This window comes from Lineus longissimus, chromosome 14 (assembly GCF_910592395.1).
Source record: "Lineus longissimus chromosome 14, tnLinLong1.2, whole genome shotgun sequence".
In the NCBI taxonomy this organism is placed as follows: Eukaryota; Metazoa; Nemertea; class Pilidiophora; order Heteronemertea; family Lineidae; genus Lineus; species Lineus longissimus.
In genome coordinates, this window is record NC_088321.1 from 10,932,465 (window position 1) to 10,952,673 (window position 20,209).

The window sequence follows — 20,209 nt, forward strand, 5'->3', positions numbered from 1 at the left end:
CACGTAATTGTTGGAGTATGAAGGTAATTATACACAGATTTGCGCATGAAAGTTGGAGTAAAAGTGTAAAGTTGCGTGGCTTCAGTGTTATGATATTCATAAGTACAGTCTAGCTCATGTTAATATCAACACCTGCTTCATACGATACATGTATTACGCCAACTAATGAACCAAATTCAATGCGGTTTTTAGCGTATTGTCAGAAATTTTGTTTTCTAATCATACATTATAGCAGGAATGTGATTGCATAAGGTTTTCATCATGTAATCGGCCATTTAAAAAACCTTCACAAAAACCTTTTTTATTTCGAATTTTTTGAAGCCATTTTCTTTTGAATGAAAAAACACAAAGGTCTAAGAATCTTTGTATTTAGTTCATTAAAATCAGCCAATCAGAACTCTAGATATGGCAATTCTAAAAGAGCGCACTTAGATCAAAACAGTAGGCGTGAATAGGTGTGTTCTATTGTTGGAATGGCAAACCATTGCGTTGTTTACACAATGCGTCCCATAAAATTGAATTTATTTTGTTATATCTCCACTATCGCTTGTTCGATTTTGATGTAATAAAAACTAAATATCTTAGAACTGTGTGCTCTGTCACTTTAGGGAGACTGCTTTCAAAAAAAGTTAGAAATAAAAAGTTTTTTGTAATGGTTTTTTAAATGACCGATTACATAATGAAAAACGTGTGTCATTACATTTCTGTCATAGTGGATAATTAGAAAACATAATTTCTAACAAATTGCTGAACACCGCATTGCATTCCGTGCATTGGTGTGGGAGACATCGTTTGAAGTAGGTGTTGATATCAATATGAGATATACTGTACCTGATTGACATGCATTGGATGTGCGGCTCAGGCACGTGCAATGGACGTCCCTGCTCCAGGACATAGGCCTACACCGGATGTCCATATAACATGAGTAGGCTACATACATGATGAAACACATACGGTGGATGAGTGGCACAATGCCCGACGGCATGTATAGGTTATCACTGTTCTTTATAGTTTCGTCACTTCCTACATGTAAGTCGAAGCCTGCCAAGTTAACATGAATTTTACCAAAATATTGGAATTGGTTTCCATGGCAACAGACTGAGGGTAATAGGTGGAAGATTCTTGAAATATCCGACCAGCACCCATGATGCATGAAATCTCTGTAACCTCTTACCGGTGTTAGGCCTACACATTCCGGCAATCTTCTCCGGGGACCCCTTGGTAAACACGATGTAACCCCCGTCGCCACCGTCGAGGTATTGCGCAATAACGCTCATGCGTTGTAAAGACGAGGAGAAGGGCAGCTGACGGACTATTCCAACTCGAGGGCCATCCTGAAAAATACCCTAATATCATTAGTCCCCGCGTGGTGGCGCTGAACTTGCTACGGAATAGCAAAAGTCCGCAAAAAGTCAGAACAACATCCAACAAAAGAGATTACGTCGAGTCCATTATTACTCAAGGATTGAAGGATCAAAAACTGCTCTCAAAGCGAACTTCGTACGAGTAATACAGTGCCATCAAATCATACGCGAGTTTCTGATTGGAACCCAGGGCCTACTCGCGTGTTCGTCAGGCCGTATCTCGCTGACTGATCTGCGCAGGACTTATGAAGAGGAAACGAGAATGTTCATTTTCACCGCCAGAGAAAACGTAAAAAGTAGGCAAACATTGATCGTGCGAAATCCCCTTTAATGGAGTCAAATCTGTGCTGTGAAGGAATTTATCAGTGCTCAAAACAGTTCGGGAAATACTTGTAAAAAACGGATCGGCCACTGCGATGACTCACCTTTGATGTTTTTGCCGGACTGACGGACACGATGACATCATCAGACACAAGTGCATCATCTTCGAATTCCTGTTTCAAAATAGGAAAAGGTAACCAGACTCATTAACACGTTCGGCTCACGGCCTACACTCGTGGTGTGGCAATGGAGCAAAACGCAAAACATGGCAAACGTGGCAAATGGCAGTGCGCTAAAACAAATTGGGCGGCAGTGAACATGTTTTTTAAAGTGGATCTACATTAGGCAGATTCCGCATTTGGTACAAACGACGAAGTAAGAAGTTATGTGGTGACATTGCGTCATGCGAGAAGTCATTTACGTGACAATCGTAAATTTTTATACCTAGTAGCACGAGGAATGAGGCAGATTTAAAAACTCGCCAAAATATCGGCAAATCCGAAAAATGCTTTGACGTCGCAACTCACCCAGCCAATCGCCTCAAACATTTTCAGATCAAGCGGATAACCAGCTAGCTTTCCATCAAACTTCGCGAGGGAATGGCACGTTGCCATAGCTACCAGAAGTGGTTCATGCAGCAACTGTCTGCCGTCTTTTAGGACTAGGGAGAACTTCTTTTTATACGCTCGCCGGATGCCCCAGAGGTCAAGGCCATCGTTGGTCAGTGTCCCCGTCTGAAAAAACACGTGGAGCCAAAAAACGTTATCAGACATATACCCTAAATGTCAAGAAGAACTGAATTTGTATATAAATTGGCGATTGGTTATTCACATTTGTATGGGGGAAGTCACACTTGCTTTAAGCTGCACCGATTGTTTTTTGAAGGGAAATAATCTCTTTCTTCATTTTATTTGAGTAGAAATATGGGATTATCATCTCAAACTGGTTGTTTCAGCTTTCATTGCCTTTTGTCTAAATCGATAACTTTAACTGGTGGTTATGTACTTCATTGAGAATAAGACTATGGACCATCAAAAAAGCTGAAATTCATGACAATTCTTTTGGTGGAAAGAAACAATGCTCTTATCATGATGAATGAGGGGTTAACATCACATTATCATTAAGTTCCAACAAAAATATTTGCTGGACATGCCGACTTTAATCACGAGAATATCCAAGTGCAAGTGATGTTGTTTTAGTTCAATACTGCACTCCAAGGTGGCCAAATATGCAATAGTCCGTCCTGCCGTCTGGGAGGCAAGTGTGAAACTAACTTATTGCTCACAGCTAGTTATACAGTTACATAAGAGCAGTTGAAATCTGGTATAGGAGCAGCCAACTGTTTTTGCGGGGACCTTTGTTCTCTGTCCAGTAAGCACCTACTTATTAAGATAACAGCATATTTATTCTGCCCCCAAAATGTTGTCACCAATTCAAAAACTAAGCTCAAAAACTATAATTGGATTAGGTTCACAGCAATGATAACAGAAATCTCCGATCTTAAAAGATACAGCCATGCAGCTCCTAGCTTGGTCAAAAGACTTATCACGTTTTAAACACTTTTCTGATACGCCCCGACATACCTTGTCAAAACAAACCAAATCCAACGTCCCCGCAATGTTGATATATTTTGAATTCAAGCAAAATATTTTATTCCTTTTTAACCTGCCCTGAGCGTAAACGTTCCCGAGAGTCATCACGGCCGGAAGTGACGGAGGGACGGTGAAGGTCAAGATGTCAAGAACATTGATGATAACATTAAATACGGTCACCTGAAACGGAAGTTAGTTGAATATTAGTCAGCTTTATTCCTCAACTTTGCATTTTAGATTAGTTCGTCACTGCCAAGGATGAAGTTTTGCTCACCTGACCTGATATGCTGCATCGTCATTGCCCAATTCTCCCGTGACTTTGAATCAGCGTCACGACCGGCGGAAGTTGGAAACTGCTGCCTGCGCATGCGCATGCGGGTGCAATCGGATACAAAATCTGGCCATATCTGGGAGCTAGCTGATTCAAAGTCATCAAAGGAGAATTGAAGGTACTTTCGGTCACCGACAGTTTGTGACTGAAGTGTGAATTCGCCCTTGAGTGCTAGTTTTGAGTAGGAATGTGATTACCGAGTTCCAGTGTCACGTTTTAGGTTGTTCCCCATAAATATCAGTGTTTCCAAACAACAGACAGCCAGGGTTTTCAATGGGGGTGAGGGGGCGTGTCAATCTGCCTTTGAGTGTTCTAAAAGTGTGTGCGTGGGGGGGGGGGGGGGCAACACTCAGAAGCGAAATCCTTCAAAACAGTCACTCCGGAAAATCGAAAAATTGCTCCCGTTTCCGTATCCGAATCGATTTACTTATATTCTGCGTACTTTACAAATTCCAGTATATCATGCGTAAGTCGATTACGTATACATACACGTCATCAAGGAGAAGTTCTCCTTTTATTTGGCGAGTTATACAGCCATTCACTCCGATTTCTATGTTATCAACTCCTGGATAGCAATTTTTGGACAAACAAGTCACGTGATGGCAACTGCTAGTGTCATATTAGCATCGAATAGTGACGTGATGATTGTGACAAACTGCCTCCCTATGACCAAGCATGTATAAATACCTTTATACATACTTGCTATCACCAATCACCTCAGCGGATCATCGATCGGAAACATGCGTAAGGAGGAGTCGTGTTGTAGGCCCTGTTTGCAAGAGGATGGCGAAGGAGCAGTAATTTCAACAACAAAGAAGTTAACCCCACGGCACAGTTGTGTCCCCATAGCAACGATGACAACATTCAAAATCTCAATGACAACCCTGAACATACCGGAACTCACCTCATTAGCTGACATACGCACTCCTGTATAAATCATTCCAATCACCCCCAAGGACAATGATATCACCATGATCTTCATGCCGTCTGCATACATCTTCATATCCACTGGCTTTGGGAAGAGGATACTTCGGACCAATTCCCCCTTCGCCGTGGAGAACCCCGTCCCGACGACCACGGCTTTGGCATCCTCGTTGCCATGGCTATGGGTCTGAATGACTTTGGTGCCGCAGAATAACGTGTGTCGCTTGTGGGTATCGGCAGAGTAGATGTCTTGTACGGTTGGAAGAGGGGTTTTGGTGATTGGGATGCTCTCCCCTGAAATACAGTAAAAATGTGACACAATCTGCTGCCATCATGTGAACTGTTATTGCTAAAGGAACTGTCATGTGACGACAACAAACAACAGCTAGTCACATGACAGCAACATGCCCCGTGTCCATAACTAGGCACATGTCGTCAATGCAGGACTTTAACGAACCTCGTTACCCAGGGGTCATTGCGGGCTCCTATCGTCACTTGCACTGCGCATATTCATGGCATATTGAATCGGCGAAAAGGGTGACTTATCAGTCTACATAACCATTTACCCTATGATGCGATCACAAATCAATTGACGGCATATTAGAACTTCATGGACACGGATAATATATGAGCTGATGCGGATATAAAAAATGAATCGCCTCTACAAGAAAATTGCGTCATTTAGTTGGGCCGTGCGGGCACTCCGCGCAAAATAGAACCGAAGAAGCACGTGTTACAAATCCCAATCGCGCGAGCACCGAAAACATATTATTATTTCAAAATCCGTTTTGATAATTTGTTTTCATATTTAAGTGTAAGGCTTGTTTATCTGTATTCATCCTGAGATAATTGGTCAATTTTACAATTATTTGGTCGGTTACAAACGGTTTTTGGTCATGTCATTGTCGTCAATTATTGAGCAGACGGCTATCTCCAGCTCCAAAAGCAATGCACACGGTATCGGCACTGATCCTCTCCCAAGACAAGCTGATCATTTTCACGACCTCTCGAAGTTCGATTTGGGGACTTATTTCTAGCTTTAAAACTTAAAGACGATAAAAGAAAAAAATAATGCAAAGAAGCTTTCTTTTACCGTCTTAACTCTCTCATCAGCGGCCATTACTCCAGAAAAACGTTTTCGTATTGAGTGTGTAATAAACACATAACGATTAAACCATAACATCGGTTGATAAAAAACATATTTTAAAGCCAAATCGATAGACGGAAAATTGGTTAAAATCTCAAGTGACTTTGGAGGCCGTTTCGAAACCAACTTGATTTCGAAGACAGCTCGTTTCAGACTATCTAAAAATAGGTAAGGAGATTAGATCCTTGCGAAAACATGTTATTGCATGTTACATGTGTAAACCGCTGACAACAACGGCGCCATTTTGTGCAAAATGGCGCACGATAATTTCATATTCACAAATACTTCACATGAAACAAGTCATCAAAATACTGATCGGTCTAACGCTTCACACAAGTCTCAGTCAATTGTCGGTACTATTGAGTCATCATTATCCTGCTTCTATTGCGCGAGAATAGTTAGACCAATTATAATCAAATTACGTCGATAATCCATGTCGAAGAGTAATCAATGCCCCACCTCGAACCCGCTAGAATTGATGAGCAAGTAAAGCAAAACGTGTATGGAAAAGGAGAAACCTGTAAATATGAAACGACCAATTCTATAGCGGTACGACCCTTGTTACAACTGGTGGTGCAGTAAAATAGAGGTGCAGTAAATACACAATGCCGTAGTGCCGTTACTATGCAAACTCGGTATATATGATATCTGCACAACGGCATTGTAGACATTTTTATTCCAAATTCGAAAATAAAGTTCAAATATTTTGCGGATGGCGTTCAGAAAAAGGTTTTATTGAGCAATGGTTAAGACGTCAGCCACAAGCATATCGTGCGTTTGAAACCTGCCGCTGACACACCATTTGTGATCTTGGGCAAGTCACTTTCGTTTTCTTGCTACGTCCTTGAATGTGACGAAAAAGTGAGACCCTTCCAGGCCTGTCTGGTGTCTACGTCAAGATAAGAAAATATCCTAACAAGTGTAAAACAAAGGAAGCATGCGATTTACCTCACCTCCCTTGTCCTCCGTGGCCAAATGCAGGAGACCCTAAAGGTTCTTATTACCTTCCTGATTTATCTCAACCAAATCCTACCTGTCAGCATACTTTCGTCAACAACGCAACTTCCGGTCAGAAGTACGGCATCGCATTCCATTATCGTCCTCGTGGACGGGATGATGATGACGTCACCTGGGACCAGATGCTCTGATGATGTTAACTCTGGTGTGTTATTTCTGCATACGGTTACTGGTCTTTTGGATACCATCATTGTTCTGAGGGCAAAGGTTTGCTGCAAAGGAGAGGATTGTGAAATCCAGAATGTAACCTCCCCGGTACCACAGTCTTGGTTTAATCTGAGGTTAGGGGTGGCAAAAACCGTTTTATAGTTTAAAATAGCTAGACTGAGCCGATGTTTAGTTTCGGGTGAATCACCGCTAGGTGGTCGAATTGAGCTGATATGGACCTTGGGATGTGGACTATGAACTTGGAATATGCGGCACTGCAGAATCTGTAATTTTCCTTTACCTTACCTTTCTCGTTTGATAGACGTTAATCCCAATGGCTAGAGCTGACATGAAGATAAGAGCCACGGAGTAGAGGATGTACTGCTGAGCCAACCAGACTGCCACGCTGTAGATTTGGAAGATATAGTAAGGATTCATAGACTGAAATAAAAACAGGCAAATTACTACTATGCGTGAAAAAATCATGTTCATTTTAAAATTCTTAATCAATGAAATATTACTTCAAGCATATTTCTTGTATTCGCAGCGAAGATACAAAAACGTGTTTGGGGCGAGCTTTGTTAAATACTTGAAACGGAACACCACGTCAAATGCCGTGGTGGTAGATGATGGCTTCTGAGCAAGCCACCCTGGCACACTATAGACTTGGAAAATATAGTAAAGATTCACGGACTTAAAGAAAAACATGGAGGATAACCTCTCTTTTGAAGACACTAGTTTAGGTCCCAATTTTTTTGTTTCCAATCAATTTGACATCTCTATTAATCAGAACACCTCTCTAATAAGGACAGCGCTAGTCAATCCCGAAGTTGTCCTTGATAGAGAGGTTCTACTTTACATCATTTTCTGTGGGAAATCACCAAAATCAGAGCGCCATTGCTTTACGAAATTGAGCCAAGGTGAGCAAGCAGATAGAGATGTGTATGGAGAAGAAGGAGGATGGAATTGTTTTTGCATCAATGCATTCGAGACGGTTCTTTACCTCATGTAGTACCATATACCACACTGGCTTCACCTCGATGTTGATGAGATTCTCACCGTAGAGGACTCTCCTGTTATCTGCCTCATTGGCGTCCAGGCCGGCAGATTGCAGATAGAGAGATTGGCACGTAGTATCTGGCTGGAGTGGTCTGAAAAAGAGGACAGTAATAAGGAAGGGATTATGATTGCTTAAACGATTTAATTACTAGCGTTCGAGTATAAGATTAGCATTTTCTTCTCTAGATTCTTTGACACCAATCAAAAGAAGGCTTATTATTTTGAATAAATTAGCCGCAGGGCTTGCAATAATTTATCTACAGGCATTTCATTTAATTTCAGCGTTGATGCATGGAGAACCAAGCGATTTCCATGTTTATATTGGCTCGGCAACAATTGTAATAGGCTCCCGGCCCATCCACGTGCAATATTATTATGCCAATAATATTGACTCAATAATATTGAAAAATGTTTTGGGCACAAACGATTCCATAGTATTGTGCAATATTTGGGGTCATTTGCTCGGAAGACGCCGTCTTAAGCACATGCCACGGAAATCGACAGTGACACAGCATTATCTCTAGCTATTGTGTTTGCATTGGAGAAAAAGAAGAAGAAAAGGAAAACTCCGCGACTCTGGATGAAAAATTGGTTAGCACGACGACAAGACTTTACCCACGAAAGGCTGCTAGTCGAATTGCGAGAAAACGAACCGCAGGATTTAAAGAACTTCCTCCGAATGGATGCCGCTACATATGACGAACTGCTTACGATGGTTACGCCCATTATACAAAAAGAGGACACCATTATGCGTGAAGCTATTCCCGCAAGTCAACGCCTATCAGTCACCTTACGATACTTAGCCACTGGCAACACATTTGAAGATATGAAGTTCAGTAGTGCCATATCACCACAATCAATTGGAAAAATTGTGATGGAAACTTGTGAGGCTATTGTATCCTGCTTGAAGAATTACATACACGTAAGTATGATATTATCATTATGTCAGTATTTGCAGCGTAAAGAAAGTGACGGTAAACTCGAAATAGATATAGGGGCTAGTATTTTAATCTTATACTCTTATTCCTTATGATTTGAGAATACAATTGAACACAATGGATACATTGGGTTATACGAGCTGCTATGGCTGGAAATTTGCAAAATAATGGCCAAGAGGCGACTGAGAAATATTCACTCCATCTGGCTCATCAATGACCTGGCACTGGAAACTTCCCGATTTATCCAGACCTTGCGGTGCAACAGAATTACCGCCTACAATATTGGATGGAGTTCCGGGTCTGCTGCTGGAGGAACTGTATGGGGTACTGGGTCGACTGTTAGCCAAACCGTAAGAAGAGCTTGGTATACTATTGGGGGTGTTTATGCCTGCTGGTACAGAGTGATATGGAGTTTGTCTATCAAGGGATGCATTTATTTGTACAGAATATCGATTAAAGGCCATATATCAAGGTTTTTTGCCATTTTCTGCTGTAAGACGATTTCAAAAGTGTACCTAACACTTTATTCAATACAGAAAACCAAATGCAATTAGCTCCATCCATTTTGAAGATATAGCCAATTATGTGTTTGACAACTTGATTACCTAATCAGGCTAGCAACTGGCTTGTTAGAGCCAGGCGGCGGGTTCAGCAAAAGTTGTGATGTAGATCAGGTTATCTGTACATGTCATGCAATCATAAAAGCAGGAGGGCCTTAATTAATTATGCACACCTGGAAGTAATGTGTTTCATTCACTATGGTGTATTGTGTGGCTCCGAATTGTGTCAAGGATAGCACAAAGAACAATCGAATGACGGATGGGACCCATTTTCATGAATTTCCAAAGCCAGTTGAACGAGAGAGGAGGAAGCTGTGGATTCGGAAGTGCAAACGTTTGGAGTGTTGGAAGCCTGTGCCTTCGGCCAAACTTGGCAGTGATCACTTTATCGATACGGATTATCACATGAAGCCGGATATCTGCATCCAACTGAATATTAAATGCCACTTGTTAAAAACAGCTGTTCCAACCATGTCAATTGCATTTAATGCCCGAGGCTGCTGAGGTCGGTTGTTATACATAATGTGTAGGCCCTATTGGGGCCTGTGATACCGCATAGTGTCTTCTTGTGTTCCAGCCATAGCAAGGTGACAGCGACACAGGTCAGTGTCAGTGACAGCCACTGTCAATGACAGATTATTGTCATCTGACATCTAGGCCTATCTGACGTTGCACGGCATTATATCGTCACGTCAAGATGATTGTGCATAATACCGTCACTTTTCAATAGTAGTTCAGCGTCATGACATAACTGGCGATACAACACAGACGAGGCGAAACAATATTGTGCAACATTAGTCTGTTCAAAAATAATACATGTTATGCATCTGCAACCGTCTATCAATGTCTTCTTTGCTATATCGGCAGGTCTGCCATGCAAATTGATTAACCACAAATTCTAATCACTTTCGTCCGAATGATCACTCTCATTATGATCTAGTGATATTAATGGCTCGAACATGTACGGCTCAACGTTTAAATATCCTTCTGTATCGACCAAAACATCCTCAAATTCACTGCTCTCACTCTCTGAACTGTATGTGGAAGCCATCTTGCTTTGTTCTGACTGACCTGATCTACGTCATCAAAAAATCCCTAGCGGCCACATGTGGAACTAATCTAAAGTTGTGTGTGGTGGGAAATTCAAATAGTTTAAAATTGAAAATTGAAATAACTAAATAATGACTTTATTATTGGAATTTGTTTAATGTCTGGGATCTTGTTTTTTTAACCCTCAAGATATTTCATGAGTATCAAGCATGTTTTCAAACCTTGATATATGGCCTTTAAGTGTTCCCATTTGTCACTCAAACAGAATTTCATTTATAGCCTTCTTTGCAAGCAACTGTTGACCTGGGTTCATTTTGGAGAGTTCTGATGCCCATGCCTTTGCTATTGGCATATTTTCATCATTGGTTGATTAAGGCGTTTGCACGCTAACGAAAGTAGTTCCTCCCTTTGATCACCATTGTCAGTTTTCGTGGTCTTCCTTCTCTTGTTCGGCTTACTGACGGAAGTAGTTGGAGCTTTCGTTACAACTTCCACCTGAAATGATATTCAAATATAGGAACAAATAATAGATTTGACGTTTTACCTATATTTCTAATACATTTCATTTCTTAGCTACCGGCCACAGAGGAGGAATGGATTGAAGTGGCAGATGACTTCGAGAGGCGATGGAATTTCCCTCACTGTCTGGGAGCGATTGATGGCAAGCATGTCGCCATAAGAAAACCCGCTCATTCGGGTTCTTTTTACTATAACTACAAGAAGTTCTTCAGCATTGTGCTAATGGCCGTAGTTAATGCTAACTATGAATTCCTGATGGTAGACGCGGGAGTAAACGGCCGCGTGTCTGATGGTGGAGTCATCAGTCATACAGATTTCGGACATATGTTGAGCAACAATGATTTGAACATTCCACAACCCGCCCCCCTCCCTGTCGGCCCTGGCTCCCTACAATGTTTTGTATTTGTTGGGGACGATGCTTTCGCTATGACTGAAAACTTGCTGAAGCCCTACAGCCCATCAGCAGCAGGCGGTCTGAATTTGCAGCAGCGCGTTTTCAACTATCGCTTGAGCCGGGCGCGTCGAATTGTAGAAAACGCCTTCGGGATTCTTGTCTCTCGATTTGGCGTTCTCCAAAGGAACATACCACTTTCGCCCGAAAAAGCCTCAACGGTCACATTAGCATGCTGTTATCTACATAACTTTCTGAGACGGAAAGTTAGTTCATATATTACACGCGAGTCTGTCGATTGGGAAAACAAAGAAGGAGATGTTCAAGAAGGCTCACGGCGCAAAAAAAAGTTACCCATACATGACCTGCAGAAAAACAGTAGCCGAAACACCACCAACAGAGCAAAGACGACGCGAGATAAATACCGAGACTTCTTCTGCAGTTATGGGGTTGTTCCTTGGCAATGGAACAAGTATTCTTAATCATACCATCGCTTATCAGAAAGAATTCACATCTGCTTTTGGACTCCCAATATTTTCCTCAGACGTATTGCATGACCCAGTATTATGTCGCTTATTTCAGACTTTGTACCACGACTAATCGCGACTAATTGTACCTTATGGGACTTCACAAATTTATCAGTTGAGCATTGTTAACCACAAAGTGTTGTAAGCTATCGTTTCGCATAGTGTTGACGTATAATTGGAAATAAATATTTCATACTCACTAAGTCATCCTCATCTTCTTCACTCAGTTCAGCTTCTGCACCAATTCGTATGGAACTTGGATTTTGACGGTGTCTCCTGGTCTTGCAAAAAGTCCATTGCGTCAAAATACCACAGGGTGGATTCATAGACCTCATCAGTGCCGGCCCCAGACTTGCTTGACTGCTGTACCTTATTTAGTTCTTTGCGATAATTGGTTCGCAGAGAATTTAGCTTCTTCGTCAAGTCGTCCCTCGACGCTTTAGGGTACCTTTCCCTTTACTTTTCCAACAAAGTTTGATATGCCGCATCCTTCTTGTTTCTGTCGCTATATTCTTTACTTTTTACCTTCCACAGAGCTGGAAGCTCACGACACAACTCAATGCATGTAAGCATGAATTGCCGCTCCTCCAGTTTGGACATGGTGTCTCCGTGGTTTCCCGATGAAGAGTGAACAATAATTTGTCAATTATTATTGGCAGGAACCACCCACTAATAATATTGCACAACCGTCAATAAAAATCAAATAATTTTGATTTTGCTCAATATATTGTACAATGCTTCAATATGACAGGTAGACGGTCAATGATATTGCACAACCCGGAATATTGCACAATAATATTGCACGTGGATGGGCTGCTTATCAAACGTCGTCACTACTTTTGGTGTTGTAATTCATGACCAACATGATGTCATTTATATGCGAACTTGATATTATTTTATTGTAATACCTTATGGCATTTCTAGTGGAGGTAATATTAATTTGCCAACATTGATATATGCAGGTTGTGTTCGTACGCTACATACTACCAGAGTCTTTCAAATAAACAGTCAGGACATGGCAGGTTTTCTTTGATCCCACAGCTCTCTCGGGCAATTAACAGGAAGCCATGATGAAGCCCTTTTTAATTCAGCTACAAACTGAGCTGAGGTGCAAAACAATGATGGAACGACCAAAATTCAACGAAAAATATTCACTCTGCATATGAGGCACATATATGATTTATCGGGTTAAAAATACATGTACAAACATATAAATTATATTGATGAGAACGATCTAAAAAATTAGGCAGATGTGTTAAATAGCTGCCAATTGCCAAAGATAACAATAATCAAACCACGATTAAGCTGCATGCACTCTCATCTCTTTGCAATTAGTTATAAAAATCCATAAATAGGTGGTAATCAATGGCAGCAGCATATACTGTAAATTGTTTCTTATGAGGTGACTCAAAAATTGATTTGCGCATCATAAATGTTTGTAAGGTTTGACCCAAATAGCGTGTTCAACAATATTGGAACGGTATACCTCACACAACTTTGCGCTTATATGTGTGCCAAAACAAGCTTATCGATGGGAAAATGAACCGTTTTCTAATCTAAATAAACTAGAAACTGGGCTTCAAAATCGCAAAACTATCAAATATCCCATTAAATAACAGTTACATTAAATGAGAAATATTTAAATAGACATTAAATAGGATTTCTAAACATGTGAACATCTAACCACAAAAAAACGAGACGTTTTGCATTTTTCATGTTTTTTTTCTCGTTTTTTACCGCGAACGCGAAATTTAACCTACTATAAAACTAGCTGTAGTCGCTCAACATTAATAAGGTATGAATATCCCAATATATGACAACAAATGGAACCATGTGATACCCTTAGATGGTCCATTAGTACCGACAACATACTAAACTTCTAACCACAAAAATATGTGATGATGTGGAGTAGAAAAAGGCATTTCGAAAATTATTCTCAAACCAGTGCCATCACTTCTCATCAAAACTGTCGAAAAGCAAAATGCTAAACATATCGTTTTTCATATAAATGTTATCTTTGACATTATATCTAAATAGTTTTATAGAGATCAGTGACTTTGAAGCTGGCGTTTGCTTCTAAACGGGGTGTTTATAACGGCCATGTTCAGCTGATCGAAGAATTGTTCAAAGTCCAGTTGTGCGAAATTGGCTTGGGTGTACCACATGACCCGAGAGAGCTCTACCCCAACGCGCGTCTTCCGAAACGGACAACGGCTTTGATGTTGAAGCCATACGGTCCCTGGTTGCCTGAATCACTATTTGAAAGACTCTGATACTACATAGACAGCGTACATCATTAATTATTTGTATGAAAGGATTTGATTGAGCTATGCATCAAGCTTTCTTCTTTGTAATTATACCACAAGGGGACAGACAACCCAATGGACTGCAATCAATGTTACAATATACAGTAGCTTGGCAATGTGATGCACAGTGAAGATTATTAAACGAAACATTCGGTTTTGATTAGAAGAGCAACGGACATTAAATTCACTCCACCCTGTAATTAACTGAACACTGTCTAATTATGTTCATCAATGACGCAAACTTCACACCTGTTAGGTTCTAATCAGAGTCTTTCAAATAAAGAGTTAGGTCACGGCAAGTTTCCTTTGATCGCAAAGCTCTCTCGTTGGTTTGATGTTGAAGCCATGTTCCCTAGTTGCCTGATTCTTTATTTGAATAACGCTGGTCTCATCGACTACCTAAGTGACCACGGGAAGCCATTGTTTTGTTTACTCTCCGTAATTACGAGGTGATTTGACTAAAAAGTCACCATGACCGTGTAGTAGAGAGGTGTCCGCCCTACAGAGGTTTTGGTTAAAGCAAATGACTTAGAATAAACACGGGACTGAACGAACATGTCCGTAATGCGGAGGTGTCCGTAGGCAGAGGTGTCCGCAAGGGAAGTTCTACTGTATAAGACTTGAGTCGAGCAAAAAAAATCTGAAAATACTTTACCTGAGTTTTGAGAATGATTTCCTCTTCTCATCCCAAAGGTACGATATTTTTTTGTTCGTGAAATATTTTATATCTGTCGTTTCCCCTTCATGTTTATACTTCAGGGTCTTCACGGTCTCTACGAATGATTGCTTGTGCGAATTCTGAAAAGGTCACATGTATGGATCAATTGTAAGCAGTCCGGCAAGAATCCCCAATTGGCGAGGTTCGATATTCTAAAATACCTTGGTACCGTAAAGTCAACTTTTAAATGGAAAATGCATAAGCCTCGTTCTGAGAGCGGAGTGTTTTGGACACGCAACCAAGATGCTCTACCAAAGTTCCCTCGGGTTGGACTAAAATGTGGAACCATGCACACGTCACGTCAATGGAATTTCAGCTCACTTCAGAAGTTTGAGGCTCTCAAAACACTGCTTCAAACACAAATCAGTCAAGGAAGCATCAACCACCCTAAGTTTTTTAATGAGCACTACACATATTTGCCGAGAAAAACGCTCCAAATAGCCCATTTGCGCGGATTTTAGCATCACTTGAGCGAGCCGATGCGGCCTTCCTATGCGCGCTGTACAAAATGTACATGTCTCATTTTCTGTAACGTTGCCGTAACATAATGTAAACAATGGCGCTACCGGCGCTCCGGCCGGGCCGGCGATGGATGGAATTTGCCGAATTCGCACATATTCAAGTTATTTTCGTGGCCTATCTTTTTAAGTTTGAGGTATTTTAGAATAGAAATTGAACCCTCGGCTTCGGACCTTGGTTGAGTTACCAAGACACTCTCGGGTGGACTGTATTTTAGCTCCACCCTCGAGTGTCTTGGTAACTCAACCAAGGTCCTCCGCCTCGGGTTCAATTCCTTAAACTAAAGACGACCGGTCTCTACTCCTTCGAGTTTTCGAGATGTACAACGTTAAAGGAAGAGCTTCGGCAATGACTAACCTCCAGCAAAGCCGACTGTCAACCCACCTTAACGAGTATTTTCGGCGCCACATCGACTGGACATTGCTTGTTGGAGCACTTCAATGCGAGCTCCCTCTTCCAGGTGAAGACAATGAGCGCAATGCCTCCGGTCAGAATGATGAGCAAATAGAACAAGATTTCCTTCGCCAAGTCCTTATGGTAACCGTAGATTTTCTGGAAGAGAATTCCGAAGATATGCATTAAACAGGAAATTTGGTACTTTGACCAAAGCGCGTGAAATTCAACTCTGGTTAAAGTGTGAAGTATGGGTCACTGATGGGAGAAATGTGATATGTAGAAAATGCATTCTCAACGGAACAACATGGAAGGAATCACGACCCTGGTATATTCAACTTACGTATTTGAAAGTGAGAGTTCAATGAGATTGATAATAAAATCTCAAATTCGGAGCTAATGAATGAAAATTTCCGAGTGCACGGTTTCGGCCTTACTAGGGAAAGTATATTTGACCCGTCAGCTTTAAGGGACTGGACCCGCCATAATGGGGAATATGTATAGATGCCTACCATGTGATTTTCTTTATCCTCCTCTATCACTACGCCACCTATCGGTTTAACTGTTCCATTCCGATCTGCTGTTTCGGGTTTCAACTTCATTTTCACATGGCCTTTCCTTGAACTGTATTTACAAAATCATTTTAAAGGGAGAAGAAGGTAATGAAATAGGTTGGTTTTCATACTAAATTGGCTTTCAGGGGGGCGTGACTTCTCCAAACAGAATCACTGAAACATTATTAAACGAAGCTAAGTGCAGTAGGAAAGGCCTACCTGAAATGTTCAATCCATGTCCAAAGCTGTCCTGCATACACCAATGACGAAAATACATTATTGGATATCAGCATGTGCATGGCGGCACATGTTGGCGATCAGGAATATCATCCACCAACCACCTAGATCACATGCCCAAGTCGTCCCTTTAAATTTGTAAATTGATACGATCAATCTAGGCGGATCGTCAGTGACCATCGTTTACTCAGAACAGTGTCGGCAAAGAAGTCCTCTAAACCAACAATCAGGCTACATTGCCATTGACCCCCCCCCCCCCCGATATTATCTGGTCATCTTTTCCCTCCCTTCAAACAAGTACTTCTCCACGGGTCAATTTTTAGTATAGTTACAGTCGCACCAGTGTCAACTGCAAACTTCAAATATATATTTTTTACATTATTTTGAAAAATTCGGGTTTTTACCAAGTTTTCGAGGAGTTCATTTCATTTCATTTCGTTTCGTTTCGTAACATTCTATGTTTCATCACTAATTGCAAAAAAGAACTCAATGACCTTATATGATATGATAATCATCTAATGATACAGGTAAAATGTAGCAATAAGTGAATAACAATGACATATACCGGACTTTGACTCGACGAAACATTTAGAAACAGTTATCAGGAATAATATCATGAGAGTTATGTTTACAGTATTGGAATTGGCCATGTCAATCAATATTAACAACAAGGTCGCCGACCCTCAGGTAGTGCGTTGCGCTTGTATGATCGAATTCTGCCATCAGGCTGATTCGGTGGGCGTCAATCCTAAAGCCAAAGGGGGGGGGGATACCGACGCCAAAGGCCGAAATTCCGAGATACAGTTTTTTGATACTCCTACCTCGAGTATATTGAAAACAACTTTGTTTACAATGGGAAAAATAAAAACCAACACCATAAAATCTCATTTGTTCAATAAATCTAAAAATCCCTAAAATAAAAAAATAAAAAAAACAGCATTTAAAAGACGTTTAAAAAACAACTTAAAAAATATTTTTTTAAAAACTTAAAATCCCGAAACTTAAAAAACGTATTTAAAAAATATTTTTTAAAAAACTTAAAATCCCGAAAAACTTAGAAAACGTATAATCCCAAAACCTAAAAAACCTTAAAGTCCCGAAAATAAAAAAACTTAAAATCCCGAAACTTAAAAAACGTAAAATCCCAGCGGAGTTGGTGCTCCAAAAATTAAAAAATATTAAAATCCCAAAAATAAAAAAACTCTTAAAACTTACTTAAATAATTGTGTGAAAAAATAGTTATGTCCAAGTGGTTAGATGGTCAAAATGGTAATGATCTTACAATTCAGTTGGATGAGATGTTGACTAATGTTGGCGGTATGAGATTATCTTCGCTGGACTTCCCGGTACGTTTTACAACATTTCTAGGAAGCTAGGAAACGACGCCTTCATAAAAAAAGGGTAACGGTAGTCACTTCGTTATACTTCAGATGGACTATACACAAAAAATCTTTCATTGAGGGTTTCAGAGATCAGATGGAAATAGATGGACATAACCAAAGTGCGTTACATTTTAAACTCCAGGAAACAACTGGTAAACTTGGGGTCAGTTGTAGAAAAAAAGAACAACAGCAGTATTTTCTAATCATTACGGAGAAAGTAAAATATCTTTTGGGGTTTAATGTTCGCAAGGGGGATTTTATTGAGGTGTTAGGAAAACCCGACGAGAACAGATGGGGCGACAAGCCAGTTAATGTTAGACCGTTCGAATAATTCCACATTCATTGCGATATAATTGATAAAAATGATATAATTTACACTCAAGAAAGTCCGATTTGCTTGCAAGAATTCCATTGAAAGAGTGTAATTTAGGTTATGCACTTAAACATTATTTGACGGAGTTGAGAAACAGACCATGTGAAGAAACATTTAACAAATTTAGGATCTGGATAACTGACGAACACAACCGCCCTGTGGACTTTAATGGGGCAGATGTATAACTAGAACTTCTCTTCTTACTAAATGAGTATAATTTGGGTTACTCGAAACGTCCAAAAAACTGGCAGAAAATACTAGAAGAAATTCAGATAGATTTGGATGATAAATCTCAAGCTCAACAATCTGCTCCGGCTCCAAAGCAAACATCATTGTCAGTAAAAACAAATACAAGGATATCCCCCCACGAAATGGAGCGTAGCTCACAGAAAGTTGTGTCACCCAACCAAGATTCTAGCATTTAACATCTTTAAAATTATCTCAAATAAATGAGTGAGAGTACCAAAAATACAATTCATCCTGATTTACCTGCTTCGCAGTATTCTTCATACCAGAATACGCCCCTGGAAAATACGCCCCCCTAGGTGTTGATGAGGTTAAACCACAATAATTTAGACTCCAACAGATTTGTGAAGTCAAGAAGTATTTGGAGGAGGAGATTGAGTTTAGGAGAAAGATATTCTCAAAGTACAAAAAGGCATTCAACGCAATTACTGGCATTAGTCACTTTCTTAATTCATCTAGCGTAGCAGCTGGATCTGTTGGTGTGTCCGGATGAGTGACAATTGGAAGCGCCATTATGTCATCGGCTCTAAGTTGGGAGAAAAAAAACATACTTAAAAAAACTGGTGAACATGAGAAGATAGGAATGTTAGCAATTTCAAAACTTAACACATAAATGATTTAGTCAGTAAAGCCATTAGCGATTCCCACATTACAACCGAGGAATTCTCATTAATCATCAAAGAAAAGGAGAAGTATATTTCAATGAAAAATGCCATCCGAAAAAAACAAAGAGATGCTCCTACAGAGACTGTTGATGTGGAAATCCTGAAGCAATCTTTTTTAGAGGAGGGGAAAAAAATTGCAAAAACGGAAATGCTGGAAAAAATTAAGTCACAGTAAATTACGTTTAATTATTAATCATCAGTAATTCCGAGCGCGCCTCCCTATTTCGCTTAAATAAATGATGTACTATCCGCTGGTAGGAAAACATAGGAAGACCATTGACTATGCCTTTATAAATTTTGCTGTTTATGTGCGTTGCGTGAGTGATGATAGTCACGGAAGTGATGCTCTTGGCACCTTTTTCAAAATCAAAGAAAGTGATACTGTAGTTTCATGAAAATAACACCACTTCGGGATATTCAAGGCCCGGCCTCTTCTCTCGAGTCTATTCACCAGAGGTAACCAATGAGTGACTTCGCTGGCCCTTGTGATGGCTCAGCCGAGCTGTCACGGTTACGCTAAACCACTTATTACCGCAGCCCTATTGATTCGAAGTGTTGTGGGCCTACTGGTCGATGAGTGCGCATGTGGAATGACGTAAATTATAAGGCCACTCGCCGACCGTTTATACAGGTTGTCTCATAAAACTGAAGCACCTTTAAGATTGATCCAACCCCCCCCCCCCAAAACAAAAAAGTCCTTATTGAAACTCTGAAGAAAAATCTACAAATGCTTGCATTAGTAAAGCAAAGTGATATTCAGGCAATGATAGTAGTCACGAAATTCCGAAGAAAAACGAGGAGCTCATCCTTTGTTTTTCTACAACCCTCTTTTTTTGATTTAGACTCCCTAGGCCTACGTGGGAGAAAACAGAATCGAAGTTTCTAGGATTTGTGGTTTTCTTGAGGAATTCTAGGGCCTCTTAGGCCTA

The 20,209-nt window shown here is 40.5% G+C and overlaps 1 protein-coding gene across 3 annotated transcripts in view; it reads right to left on the reverse strand.

Moving 5' to 3' along the window:
* Positions 1–20,209, reverse strand: part of LOC135498978 (polyamine-transporting ATPase 13A3-like) — a 57,925-nt gene that overhangs the window by 26,099 nt on the left and 11,617 nt on the right. For all 3 annotated transcript variants that reach the window (XR_010449196.1, XM_064789569.1, XM_064789567.1), the window contains exons 3-13: positions 16,336–16,447; positions 15,815–15,982; positions 14,849–14,991; positions 7,847–7,994; positions 7,150–7,284; positions 6,713–6,908; positions 4,513–4,826; positions 3,269–3,457; positions 2,213–2,419; positions 1,790–1,858; positions 1,175–1,334 (exon numbers count right to left, since the gene is read on the reverse strand). Coding sequence is in view for 2 of the 3 variants with exons in the window: in XM_064789569.1 (XP_064645639.1) it covers positions 1,175–1,334; positions 1,790–1,858; positions 2,213–2,419; positions 3,269–3,457; positions 4,513–4,826; positions 6,713–6,908; positions 7,150–7,284; positions 7,847–7,994; positions 14,849–14,991; positions 15,815–15,982; positions 16,336–16,447 (1,841 nt within the window). In the remaining variant the exon portion in view is untranslated. The remainder of the gene's footprint in view (positions 1–1,174; positions 1,335–1,789; positions 1,859–2,212; positions 2,420–3,268; positions 3,458–4,512; positions 4,827–6,712; positions 6,909–7,149; positions 7,285–7,846; positions 7,995–14,848; positions 14,992–15,814; positions 15,983–16,335; positions 16,448–20,209) is intronic.